This window comes from Staurois parvus, unplaced genomic scaffold (assembly GCF_062004578.1).
Source record: "Staurois parvus isolate SC_StPar_1 unplaced genomic scaffold, SC_StPar_1.0 ptg000257l, whole genome shotgun sequence".
Taxonomy (NCBI): domain Eukaryota; kingdom Metazoa; phylum Chordata; class Amphibia; order Anura; family Ranidae; genus Staurois; species Staurois parvus.
Window position 1 is genome coordinate 2,638,669 of NW_028318053.1, and position 23,457 is coordinate 2,662,125.

The 23,457-nt window shown below is 43.9% G+C and overlaps 2 protein-coding genes across 9 annotated transcripts in view; one reads left to right on the forward strand and one right to left on the reverse strand.

Moving 5' to 3' along the window:
- MSANTD3 (Myb/SANT DNA binding domain containing 3) overlaps window positions 1-23,457 on the forward strand; it is a 517,687-nt gene that overhangs the window by 474,598 nt on the left and 19,632 nt on the right. The gene's annotated exons all lie outside the window — the stretch shown is intronic.
- Window positions 1-23,457, reverse strand: part of ATPSCKMT (ATP synthase c subunit lysine N-methyltransferase) — a 311,720-nt gene that overhangs the window by 22,581 nt on the left and 265,682 nt on the right. For 2 of the 8 annotated variants that reach the window (XM_089681057.1, XM_089681059.1), the window contains one exon: window positions 7,837-7,968. The exons of the other annotated variants lie outside the window; for them this stretch is intronic. In XM_089681057.1, the coding sequence (XP_089537183.1) occupies window positions 7,852-7,968 (117 nt within the window). In that variant the 3' untranslated portion in view covers window positions 7,837-7,851. The remainder of the gene's footprint in view (window positions 1-7,836; window positions 7,969-23,457) is intronic. 8 annotated transcript variants of the gene reach the window in all.

Below are 23,457 nucleotides of genomic sequence, written 5' to 3' on the forward strand. Positions count from 1 at the left end.
ACGCTTGCTCGTCCCCCCCTTTCCTGACCTGCCAGGCTGCATGCTCGGATAAGGGTCTGGTGTGGATTTGAGGGGGACCCCACTCCATTTTTTTTTTATTTTGGCGTTGGGCTTCCTGTTCAGAACCATACCAGACCCAAAGGGCTTGGTATGGATGGGAGGGGGGACCCCACGCCACTTTTTTAGCATTTTTTTAATTGCCGGTAATTCTTTTACATTTAGCTGTCAGTGGGGAACCCCACTGACAGCCAAAACATTAACACATGGTTGTGACTACTAAAATAACGCATGAGTTATTTTATCAAGTCACGCGGTGTTTTAGTAGTGAAAGCCAATGCAGCATTCATGTTTCAGCTGTCAGCGAAGTTCCCCACTGACAACTGAATGTAAAAGAATTGCCGGCAATTAAAAAAATTATTTAAAAAAACGGCATGGGGTCCCCCCTCCCATCCACACCAAGCCCTTTGGATCTGGTATGGATTTAGAAGGGAACTTCCATGCCAAAATTAAAAAAAAAATGTCATGGGGTCCCCCCCCCCAAAATTCATACCAGACCCTTATCCGAGCATGCAGCTCGGCAGGTCAGGAAAGGGGGGGGCGACCGAGCACCCCCCTCCTAAACCATACCAGGCCACATGCCCTCAACATGGGGGGTACTTTGGGGCAGGGGGGCTCCCCCCCAAGGCACCTTGTCCCAATGTTGATGGGGACAAGGGCCTCTTCCCCACAACCCTTGCCGGTGGTTGTGGGGTTCTGCAGGCAGGGGGCTTATCAGAATCTGGAAGCCCCCTTTAACAAGGGGGCCCCCATATACCGCCCCCCCATGTGAATGAGTATGGGGTACATGGTACTCATTCACCAAAGACAAAAAGTGCAGTGTAAAAAAAGACAGGACAAGTCCTTTATTAAAAGAAAAATCTAAAAGGATGTCCCCTGAAGTAGATTCAATGTCAATCACTATGTAAGCTGCCGGCTTACAAAGGATTGCAATACTAAGACAGGCATACCTCGGTTTACGAATGCCTCAGTTAACATAATTTTCGGTTTGCGAATGAAAATCCATTGAAAATAATGCCTCCGTTTACAAATTTTTAAATAATTTTTTTCGCAATACGAAGTCTATGTCGGTGCTGATTTGTAAATGCAAATGCCAGACTTTTTTTTTCTTCACTATAGCTCACAAGCTTAGATGAAACTTTATATCTTTTAATAAACTAAAAGTAAACATTTATTTCCTTTAGGGAAATAAACTCAAAAGAAAACTTTCTCTTTTAGCTGGGGAAAGTGACAGCTGAATTTCTGAGCTATAGTGAAGATCACAAAAAAAAAAGAGAATTACATTTAAAAACCAGCACCATAATAAATAAAAAAAGGTGTGGGGTCCCCCCTCCCATCCATACCAAGCCCTTCGGGTCTGGTATGAATCTTGAGGGAGGGGACCCATGTTGAGAGCATGTAGCCTGGTATGGTTCAGGAGGGGGGTGCTCGCTTGCCCCCCCTTTCCTGACCTGCCGGGCTGCATGCTTGGATAAGGGTCTGGTATGGATTCGGGGGGGACCCCACACCATTTTTATTTTAATTTTGGCGTGGGGATTCCCCTTAAGATCCATACCAGACCCAAAGGACTTGGTATGGATGGGATGGGCAATTTTCTTTTAATTGCTGATTTTTATTTTTAGATTCAGCTGTCAAAATATATATTATCTAGACCTTCGAAATATGTAAAACCATTACAGAAATAATTAGAAAGGATAAGAAACAAAAACATAATCAATAGAACTAAGGAAATCAAATTAGAATACATAAAGATATGCCTAGCAACAAATAGTGCTGTTTGTTAAACACAGTAGACGCGATCGAGTGCGTCAACCTGACATATGATGGCGGGTTGACTGATCCACACACTGTTAGGGTTCTATCCTCTATATTCTGTAATGTAGTTTGTGCTTAATACCACTTTATATTGAGCAGGGGCGGGATATATATACAATACAAGTTAAGGTATGAAATTGCCAACACTAAATTGTCAGTTCTGCATAGTATATATTTAAGGGCAGGTCGCCCTATTCTAACACTGTTTGAGACCTCCTCCGGCCTATTCTTTTTATTTTCATGTTTATTGAAATATTCTAAGAACGTTCTGTTTAGTAAATTACAGTCAGTTATTGGGACATCGACACAATTCTAACATTTTTGGCTCTATACACCACCACAATGGATTTGAAATGAAATTAACAAGATGTGCTTTAACTGCAGACTGTCAGCTTTAATTTGAGGGTATTTACATCCAAATCAGGTGAACGGCGTAGGAATTACAACAGTTTGCATATGTGCCTCCCACTTGTTAAGGGACCAAAAGTAATGGGACAATTGGCTTCTCAGCTGTTCCATGGCCAGGTGTGTGTTATTCCCTCATTATCCCAATTACAATGAGCAGATAAAAGGTCCAGAGTTCATTTCAAGTGTGCTATTTGCATTTGGAATCTGTTGCTGTCAACTCTCAAGATGAGATCCAAAGAGCTGTCAATATCAGTGAAGCAAGCCATCATTAGGCTGAAAAAACAAAACAAACCCATCAGAGAGATAGCAAAAACATTAGGCGTGGCCAAAACAACTGTTTGGAACATTCTTAAAAGAAGGAACACACCGGTGAGCTCAGCAACACCAAAAGACCCGGAAGACCATGAAAACAACTGTGGTGGATGACCGAAGAATTCTTTCCCTGGTGAAGAAAACACCCTTCACAACAGTTGGCCAGATCAAGAACACTCTCCAGGAGGTAGGTGTATGTGTGTCAACAATCAAGAGAAGACTTCACCAGAGTGAATACAGAGGGTTCACCACAAGATGTAAACCATTGGTGAGCCTCAAAAACAGGAAGGCCAGATTAGAGTTTGCCAAAGGACATCTAGAAAAGCCTTCACAGTTCTGGAACAACATCCTATGGACAGATGAGACCAACATCAACTTGTACCAGAGTGATGGGAAGAGAAGAGTATGGAGAAGGAAAGTAACTGCTCATGATCCTAAGCATACCACCTCATCAGTGAAGCATGGTGGTGGTAGTGTCATGGCGTGGGCATGTATGGCTGCCAATGAAACTGGTTCTCTTGTATTTATTGATGATGTGACTGCTGACAAAAGCAGCAGGATGAATTCTGAAGTGTTTCGGGCAATATTATCTGCTCATATTCAGCCAAATGCTTCAGAACGCATTGGACGCCGCTTCACAGTGCAGATGGACAATGACCCAAAGCATACTGCAAAAGCAACCAAAGAGTTTTTAAAGGGAAAGAAGTGGAATGTTATGCAATGGCCAAGTCAATCACCTGACCTGAATCCGATTGAGCATGCATTTCACTTGCTGAAGACAAAACTGAAGGGAAAATGCCCCAAGAACAAGCAGGAACTGAAGACAGTTGCAGTAGAGGCCTGGCAGAGCATCACCAGGGATGAAACCCAGCATCTGGTGATGTCTATGCGTTCCAGACTTCAGGCTGTAATTGGCTGCAAAGGATTTGCAACCAAGTATTAAAAAGTGAAAGTTTGATTTATGATTATTATTCTGTCCCATTACTTTTGGTCCCTTAACAAGTGGGAGGCACATATGCAAACTGTTGTAATTCCTACACCGTTCACCTGATTTGGATGTAAATACCCTCAAATTAAAGCTAACAGTCTGCAGTTAAAGCACATCTTGTTCCTTTCATTTCAAATCCATTGTGGTGGTGTATAGAGCCAAAAATGTTAGAATTGTGTCGCTGTCCCAATATTTATAGACCTGACTGTATATATTTTTATGTTACTTATTTTCCCACTTCCTGGTTTCTGCGTAGTACTGGTGACTGGTACTGGAAGACCCAGCCTCACAGATACCCCCTGGGAAGGCTGCCAGTGCCTTTAAGGGAAATCTTGTCTGATTTTACACATGCATCATCACGGGATGACAGCTTTTCATATTTCGATGGCACGCCACTCCACATCTTGTCAACACACCTTTAAAAAACCCCATTAGATTTTGTATTTGCCAAAATGTCATCAGAGCCCGTCCAGGGAACCAGGAAGAAGAAAATTGACTGCCAATGACGTTATTTTTAAAAAAGAGAAAGGAAAAAGGAGAAATAAAAAAAATGTTGGTGCAGGTTCAATGGTAATATCATATGTTAATGTACTTATTTGCGTAACTACTTGCTTTGGCAGTCTTATAAGTAGAGAAGGGAGGGTCTGTTTTAATGGGTAGAATATTACCAAACCAGAGATAGTGTAAATCTACTATGCAGGTTTTGCAGTTCACAGGTTTATGAATCAAACCATCTGTTAAATTCACATATAAATCTTACTTAGAATCTAGCTAATAGTTACGTATCTATGTACTCCTAAGCCAAGTCAGGTATGGTACATTGTACTGTCTCTGAATATATAATTTGCTAAGATGTGAATTTGTGCCAAAAGCAAATTCCATGAACCATTTATATGTATTGATGACTTTACATATGGTTTACTAATTTGTTTGTTTACCATACCATATTTTGTTCTATATTCTTCGTGCTCTTAGATTTGACTTGAAGCTCACTGACTGGCTTCACAGCTTGGCACATGGGTTTTATATGGGTTTTTTTTTTCCTTTTTTGTAACCATTTATTTTTAACTGGCCCAAATGCACATATATCCATTGAACTAGGTTAAAGTAGACCTTTCAGTACTTAGTTACACTGTCCAGGCCTTCTGTCTTTCCAAGTCACCTGATGATAGTATGTGTTAAAGGTACCTGTAAAATCCATTGCAAGAGCGTCTTCTCATGAGATACTGTATGTTTGATATGAGATATGTTTAGTACAGTTATGTGAACTCTTTATTCATCTTACCAACTTATCTATAAGATTTATTTACCCCTCACCTCACACCTTGAAAATTCATGCCATTACCTCAAATTTCCCTGCAGGGGTCCAGTATTGTTTCATATGTCATTTTAAATGTTATGTTTCAACTACCATTGACTTCAGTGGGGTTTGAGTTTCTTTGAAGTTTGCCGAACCCTACTCAAACTGAACCCAGGACGTTCAGTTTTTTTACTTACCTGGTTTTAACTCTTTTTTAATTTTATCTATATATCAAGGATGCAGGGGCTCATTCCCCCATGTTCTGTCACCTTCCCCTACATAGGCTTTTCCTTTCCACCATCTGGCATGACTCAGGAACACTTCTTTATCAATTTACCCTTTTTAGTTTACCCTCATAGCCTTTCCTCCTCCATAACCCTACTCTGTGGTTTCCCTCTCTCTGCTCTTCCCCTTCAAACTCTTACCTTTTTTCCCACACCTCTCTATGCCCGATGGGACATCTTACTACTTCTTCTCAATTCACTTGGATCAAATAACCATATTATTCATTTTGGAAATAATTTAATTTAACACCTGGGACTTGAATATTCCCAAAAAATGGTGTATGATCCTTACCAAATTACAAAACACATGTTTTGTATTACAGAACACATGTGGCACTCCTACAGAAGGCTCACGGTGATGAGACGCTCAGCTGCAATAAGACATTTGAATGGTGTAAACATTTCAAAGATGGCCGTACGTCTGTTAGTGACAATCCCGGCCGTGGTGGTTCCCTGCCCACAGCAGTCATTCTTGTGAACATTCAGTGCTTGGATCCTTGATAATCAACTCATAATCTGTTGTGAAATTGCACAAGAGACTAATCATTCTGTGGGAACAGCAAACACAATAATTCACGAACATTTTCATTTTCAAAACGTAAGCACATCATTACATTTGACGAAACCTGGGCACATTTCACTCGGAATCAAAAGGAGCATCAAAGCATGCGGACTCACCACCACCAAAAATGTTTCTCCTGGACAATGCACAAGCTCATACTGCTCACCGCACTACATGCACATTATAGCAACTCGGCTGGAAGGTATTGCCACTTCCTCCTTACAGCCTGGACCTTGCTCCAAGTGATTTGCACCTGTTTGGACCCCTAAAGGGTTCCTCGGAGGTCAGCATTTCAGCACTGATGGGGAAGTGCAGCAGACTGTCCTAGGATGGTTCAGGCGTACTGACAAATCTTTCCATGGTGATGCTATCCAGGCATTAGTTAAATGATGGGATAAGTGTATACATTTAGCAGGGGAGTATTTATTTCAATCTTAACACTGGTTACTTAAACACTTGCCCTCCTGAGAATTTACCCCCCTTCGTGAACAGGCCTTTTTTTGCTATTGCTGCACATTTCAACTGGTAATTGCGCGGTCGTGCAATGCTGTAACCAAATGAAATTCATGTCCTTTTTTCACACAGAGCTTTCTTTCGGTGGTATTTGATCACATGTGCACTTTTTATTTTTCGCGCTATAAACAAAAAAAGAATGAACATTTAAAAAAAATATATATATTTTTTACGTTCGGCTATAAAAAATATATAGTAATCTCAAAGTTAGTCATAAATTTAGGCCAAAATGTATTCTGCTACATGTCTTTGGAAAAAAAAAACCCAATAAGTGTATATTGATTGCTTTGTGTGAAAGTTATAGCATCTACAAACTATGGTATAGATACTGCAACTTACGCCATTTTTTTTGCTGTACAGGGCTGCACTAGTTTAACTGATAATTGTGTGGTCATGAAATGCTGTACATAAATGAAAATGATGTCCTTTTTTTTACACAAATAGAGATTTCTTTCAGTGGTATTTGATCACCTGCGCACTTTTTATTTTTTGCACTATAAACAAAACACTACCGAACATTTTGAAAAAAACGATATTTTCTAATTTCTGTCATAAAAAATATACCAAAAACTCAAATTTCATCATAAATTTAGGCCAAAATGTAATCTGCTACATATTTTTGGTAAACAAAATCCCAATAAGTGTATATTGATTGCTTTGTGTGAAAGTTATAGCATCTACAAACTATGGTATAGATAATGGAATTTACACAGCTTTTACTTTCTGACTGTCTATCGCATTTCTTGAGGTGCTAAAATACCAGGACAGTACAAAAATTGGACACTTCTAGCAGCTCTCAAGGGATATAGTATTACATTATTACTAGGGCAGCACAGTGGCTAAATGGTTAGCACTTCTTAGGGCTCATTTGTTCAAATCCCAACCATGGCACCACCTGCCTGGAGTTTGCATGTTCTCCCTGTGGCTGCATGGGTTTCCTCCGGGTTGTTTGGTTTCCTCCCACACTCCAAAGACATGCTGGTAGGTTAATTGGATCCTGTCTAAATTGGCCCTAGTATGTGTATGTATGAATGTAAGTTAGGGACCTTAGATTGTAAGCCCCTTGAGGGTTAGGGACTGATGTGAATGTGCAATATATATGTAAAGCGCTGTGTAAATTGACGGCGATATATAAGTACCTATAATACAGTAAATAAATCATTTATTGGGTAATAAGAGAAAAAACTCTTGCGCTAAAATGGAGCCCTAACCCTCGAGCAGCTGACACTAACCTCTTACCAATTGTGAGTAAAGTGAATAAATATATATAGAACAGTGCAGCGCTTTGAATGTGAAAAAATAAATAAATATATACATCTCCCAATTAATACAAAACTCCCCAGTGTACAGACAAAGTAAACTATTAAAAGTGTAACATAAATATTCCCACTGGAAATATAAAAATATGTGAATGTGACCATGTTATATCAACACTCAAAACCAAAACCATCAAATAAACACTCTGCTGTGAATAAAATCAACACAACAACACAACACGTCAAATGTCCATAAAAAGTACACAAATGATAATGTCCATGCAAGTGCTATCAGGTGCTCACTCCGTGCAATTCCTCAAATAGCCGAAGTGCCCCCTCACCTCCTTAAATCAACCCTACAGGGTCAGCTCGCTCTGAGAATCAGAACCCCTCTGAATGGCCTCTGGATCCTGTTCACATCCACTCCCAGGTCCTCCGATATACACAGCTCTGTCAGCAACAACCTCTGGATCCTATACAAACAAAAACCTCCATAGTGTAAAACGGCATATTTATTTGGTAAACAGTAAGGAGAAAAATGCCCACTCACATGTTATTTCTTCTTTAACACAGCTCTTTACCTCATGCTATGGATGTATTGCATGGGTATTAATACAGGGATTTCAAATATGGCCCTCACGCCGGAAGTGACGTCACCGCGCTCCTGGAACTACCTCCTCGCATACCGACGCGTTGCGTCACGCTGACACGTGACTTCCTCAGGGACCCTGAGGGAGTGAGCACCTGATAGCACTTGCATGGACATTATCATTTGTGCACTTTTTATGGACATGTTGACATGTTGTGTTGATTTTATTCACAGCAGAGTGTTTATTTGATGGTTTTGGTTTTGAGTGTTGATATAACATGGATCACATTCATTATAGGGTATATGCCTCCTTCTGCTTTGGTTACGGTGAACAGGGACCATGATTGTGACCCAGTGAGAGAGGGGCAGCTTCACAGCAGTGTGGATGTCTGTCAAGTGTGGTGGAGGCAGGTACCAAGAAAACATTCTCAACCCAAGTATCTGAAAATTTTGGAAACCCCTGCTTTAGACCATAGGTTTGAATGATGACTTCCATCTAGATCAGCGGTTCTCAACCTGTGGGTCGCGACCCCTTTGGGGGTCGAACGACCCTTTCACAGGGGTCGCCTAAGACCATCGGAAAACACATATTTCCGATGGTCTTAGGAACCGAGACACCACTCCTCTATCCGTCTCCAGGTGTGGGCGGGATGACATGCCGCCCCTGTCATCTGGACACACCCCCGGGATCAATCCTTGCCGGTGATTGGCAGCCGGAACTGTAGCTCAGGAGAGGCACACAGGCGGCCAATCACCGGCGAGGAGGTGGAGCTTGGAGAGGAGGAGCCGAGCGGCACCGTGAAGATCGAGCGAGTGAAGAGGAGGAGAGTGGCCGGAGAAGGAAGACAGCTGACCGGTAAGTGTCTGTACCATGGGAGAGGGAGGGAGCGAGCGAGCCCAGGCTGAAGCAGGGGTCAGAAAGGTAAGTATCATTGGTGTCAGTGGGAGGAATAGTGCCCCATCATTGGTGTCACTAATACCAATGATGGGGCACTATTCCTCCCACTGACACCAACGATGGGGCACAATTCCTCCCCCCACTGACACCAACGATGGGGCACTATTCCTCCCCCCACTGACACCAACGATGGGGCACGATTCCTCCCCCCACTGACACCAACGATGGGGCACTATTCCTCCCCCCACTGACACCAACGATGGGGCACAATTCCTCCCCCCACTGACACCAACGATGGGGCACAATTCCTCCCCCCACTGACACCAACGATGGGGCACTATTCCTCCCCCCACTGACACCAATGCTGGGGCACTATTCCTCCCCCCACTGACACCAACGATGGGGCACTATTCCTCCCCCCACTGACACCAACGATGGGGCACTATTCCCCCCCACTGACACCAACGATGGGGCACTATTCCTCCCACTGACACCAACGATGGGGCACTATTCCTCCCACTGACACCAACGATGGGGCACTATTCCTCCCACTGGCACCAACGATGGGGCACTATTCCTCCCACTGGCACCAACGATGGGGCACTGTTCCCCCCACTGACACCTATGATGGGGCACTGTTCCTCCCACTGACACCAATGATGGGGCACTATTCCTCCCACTGACACTAATGATGGGGCACTATTTCTCCCACTGACACCAATGATGGGGCACTATTCCTCCCACTGATACCAATGATGGGGCACTATTCCCCCCACTGACACCTATGATGGGGCACTATTCCTCCCACTGACACCAATGATGGGGCACTATTCCTCCCACTGACACTAATGATGGGGCACTATTCCTCCCACTGACACCAATGATGGGGCACTATTCCCACCACTGACACCAATGATGGGGCACTATTCCTACCACCGACACCAATGATGGGGCACTATTCCACCCACTGATACCAATGATGGGGCACTATTCCTCCCATTGACATCAGTGATGGGACACTATTCCTCCCACTGACACCAATTATTATTATTATTATTATACAGTATTTATAAAGCGCCAATAGTTCGCTCAGCGCTGTACATTACAAAGGGAGACAGAACATGTGACAGAACAGTACCAATACAATGCAAAACATGAGGGGATCAAGGGCCCTGCTCTTTTGAGCTTACAATCTAGACACCAATGACGTGGCACTACTCCTCCCACTGCAAAATTACAGTTATGAAGTAGCAACGAAAATAATTTTATGGATGGGGGTCACCACAACATGAGGAACTGTATTAAAGGGTCATGGCATTAGGAAGGTTGAGAACCACTGATCTAGATGCTATCAATGGTGCAGTGAAAATCAGGTAGTCCTCTGCTGGAGAACCCTCAGGAAGTACAGAGGGAATTTAATTGCTTAAAAAAGGCTACAGTCAAAAGGTAGGCCTCATGCACACTGGATATTTTGCAATCTCCCCTAGAGCTCTTTTCTCATGGTATTAGTGTTTTGGCAGAAAAAAGCGCTTGAGCATTAATTAATTTAATTGGCTGGAATAGGTACATCAAGGGGTTTTTTTTCTGCCAAAACGCTGTTGCTCCTGGATGCGCTGGCGTATGTGTGAATGGCTATATAGACTAACATGCAGAGATGTTTAGAGACAGGAAAAAAACGCCAGACACCCCTAGGAATTGTCAAGGTCCTACCTTTTTCCTGTGGTTATGTTACTTCATGTGCTGGTGTCCATCTTGGATTCTGCTGTGCATGATGGGAGCCCTTTTATGCCTTCAGGTTTCTGTGGTCCATCCTCCAGAGGGGTGTGGCTGATGACATATAAGCCTGTGGCCCGCACATGCTCTTTGCACTTGTGTCTTGTGTCTTTGTGTTGCTGTTACTCTGTTCTGACTCTCGTGACTCTCCTGGTATCTGATTCGGCTTGTCTTGACTATTCTTTGTATTCTCCTTTGATCTGACCCTCTGTTGCTGAACCCGGCTCGTGACCTGTGATTCTCGTCTGCTGTCCTGTACTGTTCTGTCCTGTTGTTGTTGACCCCGGCTTGTCTGACTACTCTTTTGTCTCTTCCACCAGCTACACGCCATTGGCGGCGGCCATTACCGCAGCTGAGGTGTCTCGGGGGCCGCGACCTGGTTCCTGGCTGCGTCAAGTCCATCCCCACCATCAGGGGCCCTGGTGAAGGGCAGCCTGGGACTTAGACTCCGCGCCCTGAGGGACTTTGGTCTGTGGGTGGTGGTTGTCGTCAGCCAGTGCGTTACATTGTTAGGCCTGCCTGTCCATTCCTCAGCTCCTGCCCTGACATTACACAAGTGCCATGAACCCTGACGGTGCAGGCACGCCTTCGCTCCCAATGCTAGTCGCCAGACTCGATCAACAGGATCAGCTGTTGGATCAGTTCGCTCAGGCGTTGCAAACTCTGCTTGCACGCACCGCGCACCTTACTCCTGGTGTTATTAGGCCGGTTGTCGCTCCGGTGGTCGCTTCCGATGCCGTTCCGCTTGCTGTGCCTACCGCCGCGGCTGATGCGGCACCCGCGGTGTCCAGAGGTATGACCGGTTCAGCCCCTCTTCCACAGCGCTTTGGGGGTGAGCCGAGTCAGTGTCGTGGGTTCCTCAACCAGGTGGGTATTTATTTTGAATTAATACCCCACGCCTTTCCGTCTGAGAGGTCAAAGGTGGGGTTCCTCATCTCACTACTCTCTGACAAGGCCTGGGCAAATCCCTTATGGGAGAGGAACGACCCGGTGATTCAAGATTTTTCTGGTTTTGTCGATGCCTTCCGTAGGGTATTCGACGTACCGGCTCGTTCCGCCTCGGCGGCCAAGCTGCTCATGACCATGCATCAGGGTTCACGGACCGTGGCCGAGTACGCTATAGAGTTTCGTACCCTGGCGGCAGAGGTCGGTTGGAACAATGAGGCTCTGGTGGCTGCGTTTTCCCATGGTCTTTCTGACTCATTGAAGGACGAGATTGCAGCTAAGGAACTGCCTGTGGTGTTGGAGGAGCTCATCTCTTTCCTGATCCTGATTGACACCAGGCTCAGGGAGAGGCCTTCCCTCAAGGAACGCCTGCGGAGGCCTTCCAATCGACTGGCACCTGCGTTTTCTGTCCCACCCGTTCCTCCCTCTCCTCCCACGCCTCCTGGGGATGGCTTGTCTGGTGGGGAACCCATGCAGCTGGGGTTTGCTCGCCTTTCCGAGGGGGAGCGGGCCGCTCGGCGTCGGGAGGGTCGCTGCCTGTACTGTGGCCTCGGTGGGCACTTTCGGCAGTCTTGTCCGGTCCGTCCGGGAAACGCTCGCACCTGAGATCATGTCGGGGACAGATCTTGGGTGGAGTTTCCTCGTCCCCGGCGTCCCGCAAGGATAAGCCACTGATCACCGTGGTCCTTTCTTGGACAGGGGGCTCGGTGACGGCCCAGGCGTTGGTAGACTCTGGGGCCGGTGGGTTGTTCTTGGACAGCTCGTTTGCTGCGCAGCACTCCATTCCCCTGCAGGCTCGTGCTGCCCCATTGGTTCTCGAAGCAATAGATGGCAGGCCCCTGCAGCCGCCGCAGGTTACCCACGAGACCCTGCCAATAGAGGTAGCCATTGGGGCTGTTCACAGGGAGTTGGCCTGTTTTCAGGTGATTTCTTCCCCACACTATTCGGTGGTTTTGGGGTATCCCTGGCTCCAGAGGCACAATCCAACCTTCAATTGGCAAACAGCCGAGATTCTCTCATGGTCTCCACAGTGTGGGGCCGGGTGCATCCGGGGGCCGGTTAAGGTATTGTGTGCCTCCTTGGACTCTGCGTTGCCCACCGACTATGGGGAATACCGGGACGTGTTCGATAAGGTACGCGCTGGTACCTTACCACCGCATCGTCCTTACGACTGCGCCATATCCCTGCAACCCGGGGCCACTCCTCCACGTGGCAGGGTGTACCCTCTCTCGGTTGCGGAGAATAAGGCCATGGAGGAGTACGTGGTGGATGCGCTTTCCCGGGGGCACATTCGTAAGTCTACTTCCCCAGCAGGAGCGGGGTTTTTTTTCGTAAAGAAGAAAGGTGGGGAATTGAGGCCCTGCATCGATTATAGGGGTCTCAATCGGATTACCATTAAAAATGCATATCCAATTCCTTTGATTTCTGAGTTATTCGACCGCCTTAAGGGAGCAACGGTCTTTACCAAACTCGACCTTAGGGCGGCGTACAACCTCGTACGGATCAGACAGGGGGATGAGTGGAAGACCGCGTTTAACACTAGAACTGGGCACTACGAATACCTGGTGATGCCCTTCGGATTGTGTAACGCGCCCGCGGTCTTTCAGGAATTCATAAACGATGTCCTTCGTGATTTGTTGCAGCAATGCGTAGTGGTTTACCTGGATGACATCTTGGTTTACTCTACCTCCATGGAGTCCCATGTCCAGGATGTTAAGCAGGTGCTGCAACGATTGCGTGAGAACGGACTCTTTTGTAAACTCGAGAAGTGCGAGTTCCATCGATCCCAGGTTGCCTTTTTGGGCTACATAATTTCCGCGGAGGGATTTTCCATGGACCCTCAGAAGGTTGCGGCAGTTCTGCAGTGGCCTCGTCCCAATGGTCTTCGGCCCATTCAGCGCTTTCTGGGTTTTGCCAACTACTATCGGAAGTTCATCAGGAACTTCTCCACATTGGCAAAGCCTCTCTCTGACCTAACCAAGAAGGGGAGTAACCCTCACGAGTGGCCATCCGAGGCCATCAGAGCTTTCGAGGCTCTGAAAGCTGCCTTTGCTTCGGCTCCGATTCTTTCGCATCCCAATCCTGGGTTGCCCTTCGTCCTCGAAGTTGATGCTTCCGAGACGGGAGTAGGGGCTCTCCTGTCTCAGCGTCGGTCGCCCGATGGACCCCTACTTCCCTGCGGGTTCTACTCCAGGAAGCTTTCCTCGGCTGAGTGCAACTACCAGATTGGAGATCGGGAGTTGTTGGTCATCATTCTGGCTCTCAAGGAATGGAGGCACCTGCTCGAGGGTTCCGTGGTTCCGGTCCTCATTCTTACCGATCACAAGAACCTGACTTATCTTTCGGAGGCCAAGAGATTGACACCCCGCCAGGCCAGATGGGCTCTGTTCTTGTCACGCTTCAACTATGTGGTTTCATATTTGCCTGGTTCCAAGAATGTCAGGGCTGATGCGTTATCACAGCAATACTCTGAGTTGTCCAGGGAGGACTCTGAGCCAATCTCACTTATACCTCCAGATCAGATCCTGGCTGCCATTCGCACCAGTCTGACCTCTCCCCTTGGGGAGCAGATTTTGGCGGCTCAAACTGATGCTCCTCCCGGGAGGCCGGAGGGTAGATGTTTCGTACCCGAGGGATTGCGCACCCGCCTGCTGCGTACCTACCATAACGCCAAAACTGCCGGGCATCCAGGGAAGAACCAGCTGTGTTGGGTCGTCTCTCGCTTATTCTGGTGGCCAACCCTCCGTGCCGACATTGCCTCTTATGTAGCGGCATGTTCGATCTGTGCCCAGAATAAGTCTCCACGGCATCTCCCTTTGGGTCTTCTGCAACCCATTCCCAATGGGGAGCGTCCTTGGTCACATCTAGGGATGGACTTTATTGTAGACCTCCCGGTGTCTCGGGGTCATACGGTCATCCTCATGATCGTCGATCGGTTTTCCAAGATGTGCCATTGCATTCCACTCAGGAAATTACCCACAGCGCAGGAACTGGCCACGGTCTTTTCCAGGGAGATTTTTCGCCTACATGGGTTACCTAAGGTGATTGTCTCAGACCGCGGGAGTCAGTTCGTGTCCAGATTCTGGCGTGCCTTCTGCTCCCAGTTGGGTATTAGTCTCTCCTTTTCATCAGCCTACCACCCGCAGTCCAATGGGGCTGCGGAGCGTTCCAATCAGGCCTTAGAACAATTCCTTCGGTGTTATATTTCAGACCATCAGGATGATTGGGCCGATCTCCTGCCGTGGGCAGAGTTTGCCAGGAACTCGGCGGTCAACTCCTCCACCGGGATGTCTCCCTTCATGGCCAACTATGGGTTTCAACCCGCGGTATTACCTGAGAGGTTCTCACCACAGGACATTCCGGCTGTGGAGAACCATCTTGCTGCCCTGCGTTCTTCTTGGGGGCAGATCCAGAGGGCCTTGAGGGACTCAGTTCAGCGCCAGAAGTTCCAGGCTGATCGCAGACGGTTGCCCGCTCCTTCATACCAGGTCGGCGATCGGGTGTGGTTGTCTACTCGCAACCTCAATCTTCGGGTGCCCACACCCAAACTGGCTCCCCGTTTTGTCGGTCCTTTCCGCATTCTCCGCAAAGTGAATCCGGTGGCCTATGCACTTGCCCTTCCGTCTGGGATGCGGATCTCCAATATCTTTCATGTTTCCCTGTTGAAACCTCTGATCTGCAATCGCTTCACTACCTCTCTTCCTCGGCCCCGTCCTGTCCGGGTTGAAGGTCATGAGGAGTATGAGGTGAGCCGGATCCTGGACTCTCGATTGGTGCGCGGTCAATTACAGTTCCTGGTTCATTGGCGCGGTTATGGTCCCGAGGAGCGTTCCTGGGTTCCTTCCGCGGATGTCCATGCTCCTGCCCTCCTCCGCGCTTTTCATACCCGCTTTCCTCAGAAACCTTTTGTTGAGCCGCGGAGGGGGAGGGGTCCTTGAGGGGGAGGTACTGTCAAGGTCCTACCTTTTTCCTGTGGTTATGTTACTTCATGTGCTGGTGTCCATCTTGGATTCTGCTGTGCATGATGGGAGCCCTTTTATGCCTTCAGGTTTCTGTGGTCCATCCTCCAGAGGGGTGTGGCTGATGACATATAAGCCTGTGGCCCGCACATGCTCTTTGCACTTGTGTCTTGTGTCTTTGTGTTGCTGTTACTCTGTTCTGACTCTCGTGACTCTCCTGGTATCTGATTCGGCTTGTCTTGACTATTCTTTGTATTCTCCTTTGATCTGACCCTCTGTTGCTGAACCCGGCTCGTGACCTGTGATTCTCGTCTGCTGTCCTGTACTGTTCTGTCCTGTTGTTGTTGACCCCGGCTTGTCTGACTACTCTTTTGTCTCTTCCACCAGCTACACGCCATTGGCGGCGGCCATTACCGCAGCTGAGGTGTCTCGGGGGCCGCGACCTGGTTCCTGGCTACGTCAAGTCCACCCCCATCATCAGGGGCCCTGGTGAAGGGCAGCCTGGGACTTAGACTCCGCGCCCTGAGGGACTTTGGTCTGTGGGTGGTGGTTGTCGTCAGCCAGTGCGTTACATTGTTAGGCCTGCCTGTCCGTTCCTCAGCTCCTGCCCTGACAGGAATAAGCAGAAAAAAACATCCATTGTGCATGAGGCCATACTCTCTCACAGTATGCACCACGTCTAGACAGGGAAGAGAAATTTACTTGGGTTGTTTTATAGCAGGACATAATGATGGAAGGACAATGTCCTTCAATGTAAGAGATACTAAACACACACTGTTTAATTTACTTCTATTTATGTATATGAAGGATGGCACTGTAATTATTTTAATACATAAAACATCTAAGTACACTTTTCCTAATTCATATACAGCTGTCACATGACCCAGCTCTTTCCCACCTTGTCTGAAGGGAAACATAAACAAGAGGAGCCTGCTGCTAGTCACATGTTCAAAATTAAAAAAAAAAAACATACTTTGGAATACAGAGTAAAAATAAATAAATAATATCAATAAACAGTTTTTAATTGTTATACAAATATATAATTAAAATCAAATATTTATTATTTTGTGGAAATAACATAGTGTGGGCAGATTTCTGATGCCCCTGCAGCCTGTGTTTTAGAATAACAGGGAGATGAATCCTCCATCAACCAAGATATATTATCTCACCCCCATTTTGTTTAGCCATGGGTTAGTGGCCATGGAGAAGGGAGGGACGGAGTGGGCTGTCATTTACCACTGTGTCTACACCTACATGTGTTACTCTATAGTCACATGGGCTGCGCAGATAGGTAGGAAATGCTCAGCATAGAAACTCACTGAAAACTGAGCATGTGCAGACTTGCCACTACAGCTGCAAAATCCCTAGTTTATTTGGAGACACGAACAAAAGGTGGAGATAGAGAGCAGCAGGATCAACTAAGTTTTTTGCAGAATACAGAAAATAAATCTCATAGTGATGGAATGAGTATGAACAGCATGTAATACAGCATTTTATTGATCGTTTTTTATAATGTAGGTTTAGTGACACTTTAAGGTGGAAGGAAAAAACCATCTTACTTTTGAAAGGAAAATTTCCATGTTACTGGAAACAAATTTGGATTATACCATATCTGCTTAGATGGAAAAATATTTCTTGTTGTATATTGGCTAGTATGTCAGTAATTTTGGCTATTTGGAAATACATTCAGATTTTAAAATTCCTCCTGAAGAAGCAGGATTCCACATAACATGTTGGGGACAAGGATAGTGGAACTACCCATGTAATATACACAGTGGTGTATGTGATGGAGTGTTACTTAACATTAAGCGATATGGGATTTCTCCTTCCTGTTATATGGGTGTATACTGTATGTATATTTTATTATGTACTGCTGTTTTTAAGACTTTTCAAGGTTGAAGATTTAACTGATAAAAGTAAAGCTGGTGCATGGAAAGGGACCAAAAACTCCAATAGAAGTCGAATAAATAAAAGTCCAAAATGATATAAAAGTCCAACACACTTGTGGATGCTAAATCCGCTGTCTCGTACATGCTCCACTGGTCACTGCGGTTCCAGAATTCCCTTCAGTGTTTCCAGCCCTGTGTAAACAGCAGGCGGCTGCAATGGTGTTTCATCCAGCAGGACCTGCAGGAGGGGCCTTCCAGTGGTGTAATAAATGGAAGTGCTACATTTAGATGGCACTTTCCTCTTTCTTGTTTGAAGAATTAAAGGATAAGTTCACCTTTTGACCAAAAATAATACATGCACATTTTTTTGCATTTATTTGCATTTATCATTTTTGGTTGCAGGAGCCTGGAAAGTATTGCACCAGTGTTGGATTTTAGACACATACAATACTTCTTTTAGTGTCTTGAGGCAATTATTGACTGCAGAGGCAAAAAAAAAAAAACATTTTGGCCAAAGAATTGCAGCGGAACTACCCTGGGCCCTATCAGTTGGTGGAGTGAGAAGGAAAGAGACAAGCATTCTTGAATCAGGGTTTTATCCAATGCAATGCAGATTAAAGCATCACTTTAAATCACTGTCTTAAAGTAAACAAAAATGACACTGAAAAGTAAGCACATAAATTAAGTGCAGGCACCTAGTTGTGTCTATATGTATCTTTGGATGTTTGCACAACACAGAGGTAGAGTAGAAACCTGATTTGCAATGCTTCAACACTTCTTGGTAGCAATGAATTCTGAATTCCAACGGCCTGTACAATGAACTACCAAAGGCTGGGTATCCTACTTTGGTTGGAGCTTTATTTGCTATATACCTAGAGACTCCGTTTGAATTTTTGAATTTTGCAGGCAATCCCTGTTGTTTCCCTTTGTGGTAATGTTGAATACTGACCTGTTTGTTCTCATGCCTCCCCACTGGCCTGCCTCTTTTATGCAGGCCCATTGATCAATATGGAGAAGGGAAGAGCTAGGCCAGTCTTTGGCGCTATCAAGAAACATAGACATCTTGCAGATTAAACCTCCAAAGGAATATGCAGGTACCACCAGTTGTGTACAGCGTCATTTTCAGAATAGGTGTTCTTTTAGTATGAATGACAAATACATTTATTGAAACAATGAAAATGTATAACATGTAAAAATCTATTGTTCAAGCACAATACCATTTGAAAAAAAAAATCTAATAAATTGAAATTATTACTGCTTGGCAAAGCCATTTCATAAAAGGAAGGGGATGCTATATATATGATGTTTGATGGACAGGTACAGATGCTGATATACATAATACTATAAGCTAATGATGTAACCTCAGCTATTCATATTTAACTTAAGAGCATATCTTTACAACATATCAATGTATAATCACTAATCTATATATGCATCAATTCTAGAAACATATACTAAATACACACAGCTACTATTAAAATACATAATGTAATAGTAAGTCTATAATGAGTACTCCTAATACCCTTGACATTTTACTACCAGAGACTTTTAACCAGCTATGCTTAAATATAGTCTTCAGCTGGTTTAGCTGGTCTTAGTTAACTCATTCATATTTACTGTCTCAGCTTATATCTGAAGAATTGTATTACTACCATTTGTCTAAAGACCATTCACACATATTAATTATGATTAATCATAAAAACCAAATATTTTGCAAGCTTGCCATCGATATAAGTGCCGAATCATAAATTTGATTTCTTACAAATCCCCCTTATTATGATTAGTCCATAATTCATTTTTAACCAATGCACACTTCATTCATGGCCCATACACAAAGTCTTGTACCAAATGACTGTACATATTCTTCATAACTGGACCAACCAAAAATAACTTTCATTCAGAACTCTATACCTTATCTTCAGTTTCTCTTTCTATAAAAATGTTTAATCATAATGCTAATTGATATATGATAATAATAGTAATAATAATAATTAAATGATGTAATAATAATTAATGTAGTATATTTCCATATTTGTATAATATTTTAACTCTCCGGAAATATACTTTCCATAAAATATGTCATAAGTTTATATTGCTCCTATAAGAGTGATATGTTTCTTAACCTTTTAACAAAAGATATTCTATTAACTGGAATAACTCTGTGAAGTTTTAGCCAAAAAACATTCAGTATATAAATATGTAAAAAATAATAATAATATTATCCTAATATGGATGTAAGTATCAGAATAAAAGGATCATTAAAATGTATATGTGACCTATAACAATATTTTCAATAATAAATTATTTTATCACTAATAGTAAATAGATTTCCTCTTGATGAATCTTTTCTTCAAAACTTTTTGTTGAATGTGATAAATCATCATAAGTCTGAAGTATTAAGCTCTTGTTCAATCTTCTTCCCAGGAAGATCTCTTCTTTAACATCCGAATTCTTTCACGGTGGCTTGTAGGAGATTGTTACGCTTCAAATTTGATTTTAGATGCCATTTCTGTAAAGAAATGCAGTATCGTTACTTTGGCACAAACATTACATTATTCTTGCACCTTTTTTCAACAAATATGAAAGATTATGGAACAATCAGTTTATGAGTTTGGAACACATATTGTGAAGTAACATTACTTCCTATTTCCTTTTACAGAAAAGTTCTCTATATCAATCAAAATACTGTCCTTGTCCTGTCTAAAATTTCCTAAACTAGAATACAAAAGTAGTGTGATATTTAGGTATGACAGGATGCAATATTTCATCATAGTTCATGACCTCAAAACCCCGTTTTACTAAACAAAGAAAGGTTTTGTATCACCCCAGAGATGACAAAGGATTATGCCTTTGTTCTCATCCCTATAATTTTAGAAATATGCGTAACTGTTTTTTGTGCTGATGTCATTATTTTGGTGTTAGAGTGTTCTTCAATAATACATGTTTTGCTGTGAATGTGAGGTAGAGACTTATCTGATACAGCTGTACCTATCACAATGTGTTTGGCTAACAGTGCTCTTATCCACTGAGGATACCTTTCACGACATTCTCTGAATGTATCTTCCTCAAGAATTCTTCTTAGTGAACTGTCAGTGTGTAATATGATACTGTGTGACTTCACTGTGCTTTCTGATGCTTTGATTGCATAAAAGAAACTCAGCAGTTGTTGTACCTCTGATGTAAAAGTTTTTTCCAATGGTGATAAATTTTTGGAAAAGAAACTAATTAGTCTCTCATTACCTTCTTTTAATTGAGACAAAGTTACTGAAATTGCATTATTAGATACATGAGTTTTCACAACAAAAGGAGCATTGGAACAAACCTCAATTGTACCTAATGCTGGCGCATTCTGCAAATCCTTTTTCAACACTTTTAAAGCATTATTCTCATTTGGATCCCATTGGTCAACTATGTTCTTTTTACTCCTCAAAAGATAATATAATGGCTTAACTTTCTCTGCGAAACCATGTATAAACTCTTTGCAATGATTTATGTTTTCCAAAAATTGTTGCAATGTTTTATGAGTTGTAGGAACTGGAATGGCAGTGATAGCTCTGACTGTTTCCTGCAATAATTGTCTCTTTCCTTGACTGATCTGCATGTGAAAGCATTTCACCTGACTTTTCATCAGCTGAACTCTTTCCGGGTTTAATTTTAGGCCTGCATCCTGTAACAACATAAATAACTCAGACAAAAGAGTAATATGTTCGTTAACATTCTGCGTACTCAGCATAATTGTATTTACATGCTGAAAAATGCATTCTGGCCTTGAAAATGTTGATAGAATTTTTGCTATGGATTCATGGACTACACCATCACTGATGTCTAAACCAGCTACTAATCGAGTGAATGCATAAGTCTCTTTCTGGAACTTGAAAGCTAGCTTGTATTGACAACTTTTAGCTAAGGGGATCGAAAAATGACTGTTATCGATTTCCAAAACAGAAAACACCTTGGATTTGGCCTTCAAATGTAACTTGATATTAGAATGATCAGGAACAGCTGCTTTGTTATTTGTAATATGGTTATTCAGTGTCCTGAAGTCAACTGACAAAGAATATGAATTGTCAGCATTTTTGATAGGCCAAATACAGAGTATTTACCACTGATTGTGTTTTCTTTAAAATGCCAAGTTGTACAAACTCTTGAATAATAGCAGAAAGTGGTCCTATTGATTCTTGTGGTAACTCACACTGATTAAGGGGTATAGGATCTTTTCCCTCAATATTCAATTCTGTATCTTTCAAAGTTCCTATGTCATTTTTAAATTTTGACCACAAACTTGGAAAACGTTGTACCAATTCCTTTAAAGCACAATTACCATCAGTATCAGGCCATTTTTGTGCTGTAGACATTTTAGAGTTGAAACCAACATCACTGTATATAGAAGGATCCATTAACATTGAGTTGGGCCTAGATGGATTCCTCCAAATAACTTTGGTCATAATATCAATAATCCACTTTTGCTTATTGATAAAATCAATGCCAAGAATATTTTCGGTGGCATTACTATACCAAATATCAATGTTAGTTTTCACTAGCCCAGGTACTTCTGTCATGATATAAGGTCAGGTTCAGAAACCAGTTGCTACAGCAGTTGCAAGGCTTACCTGAAACCAGCAGGATTGGTACACCAGCGGCCCACCCTGGGAATGACGCAGGCTCACCTGAGGTGCGGGGTCTAAGCATCCACCGGTCTTCCCCAGAGCTCCTAATGGTGGAGATGGATTTGGCTGCGTGTGAATGCTAGGTCGCAGATCTCAGGATCACCCCACCAGGGAATGAGTAGGCTGGAAACCAAAAGCGGATCAAACAGTTCAGGATCAAACAGAAGTGGAGTCAGTCACAAGCCAAGGATCGGTCACCAATGGTAGTAGATAGGATGAGGCAGAATCGTAGTCAGTAGCAAGCCAAAGGTCGGTAACGTAGATGAAGACAGCAGCAGGAACAGTAAGCGGGATATTGGCTGGTAAAGCACAATAATCTGGCAAGGAGGAAGTGCATAGACATGGCTTTTATAAGGAAGTTCATGGGAGGAGCAAGGAGTTCAAGGTTCAAGAGAAATCAAGGCACAAGGCAGGATTATCCAAGAATTGTCAAGGGAGCTGTCCAGCATTCCAGATAGCTCAGTGAGAAGAGACATTGCCTCTCACTGCAGAAGGACAAGGTTCAATCCCAGGCTCTGACAGTACTCCCCTCCTCACAGGACGTCCTCTGGACGTCTTAGGACCAGGCTTGTGAGGAAACCTCTGGTGAAATTCTCTTGTCAATCTAGGAGCATGGATGTTTTCCTCAGGCTCCCAAGAATTTTCCTCTTGCCCATATCCTTCCCATTGGACAAGATACTGCAATTTTCCTTTAAACATCCTAGAATCAAGAATATTCTCTACCACATATTCTTCTTCACCCTGTACCTCAACAGGTGGAGGAAGAGGAAGAATTCTTCCAGAGAAAGGATTTTCATGAAATGGTTTGAAAAGTGATACATGAAACACAGGGTGAATCTTCATACTGTCAGGAAGTTTTAAGCGAAAGGTGACTGGGCTGATCTGAGCAGAAATCTGAAAAGGTCTCACAAACTTTTGGCCCAACTTTGCAGCTGGAACATGAACCTTCAGATTTTTGGTAGATAGCCAAACCTTGTCACCCACATGAAAGGTAGGAAGTGATCTGCGATGACTGTCGTCAGCCATTTTATAATTTTCCTGAGCCTTCCCCAAGGTCTCGATCGACTTCGCCTGAATCTCCTGCAATGTAGTTAATCTGTTGGAAACAGCAGGAATTTGAGTTGTGATAGGGAGATCCGGGATAAAAACTGGATGATACCCCATATTGAGGAAAAAGGGGCTTTGGGAAGTGGAGCTATGTTTAGCATTGTTATAGGCAAACTCTGCCGTAGGTAGATAGTC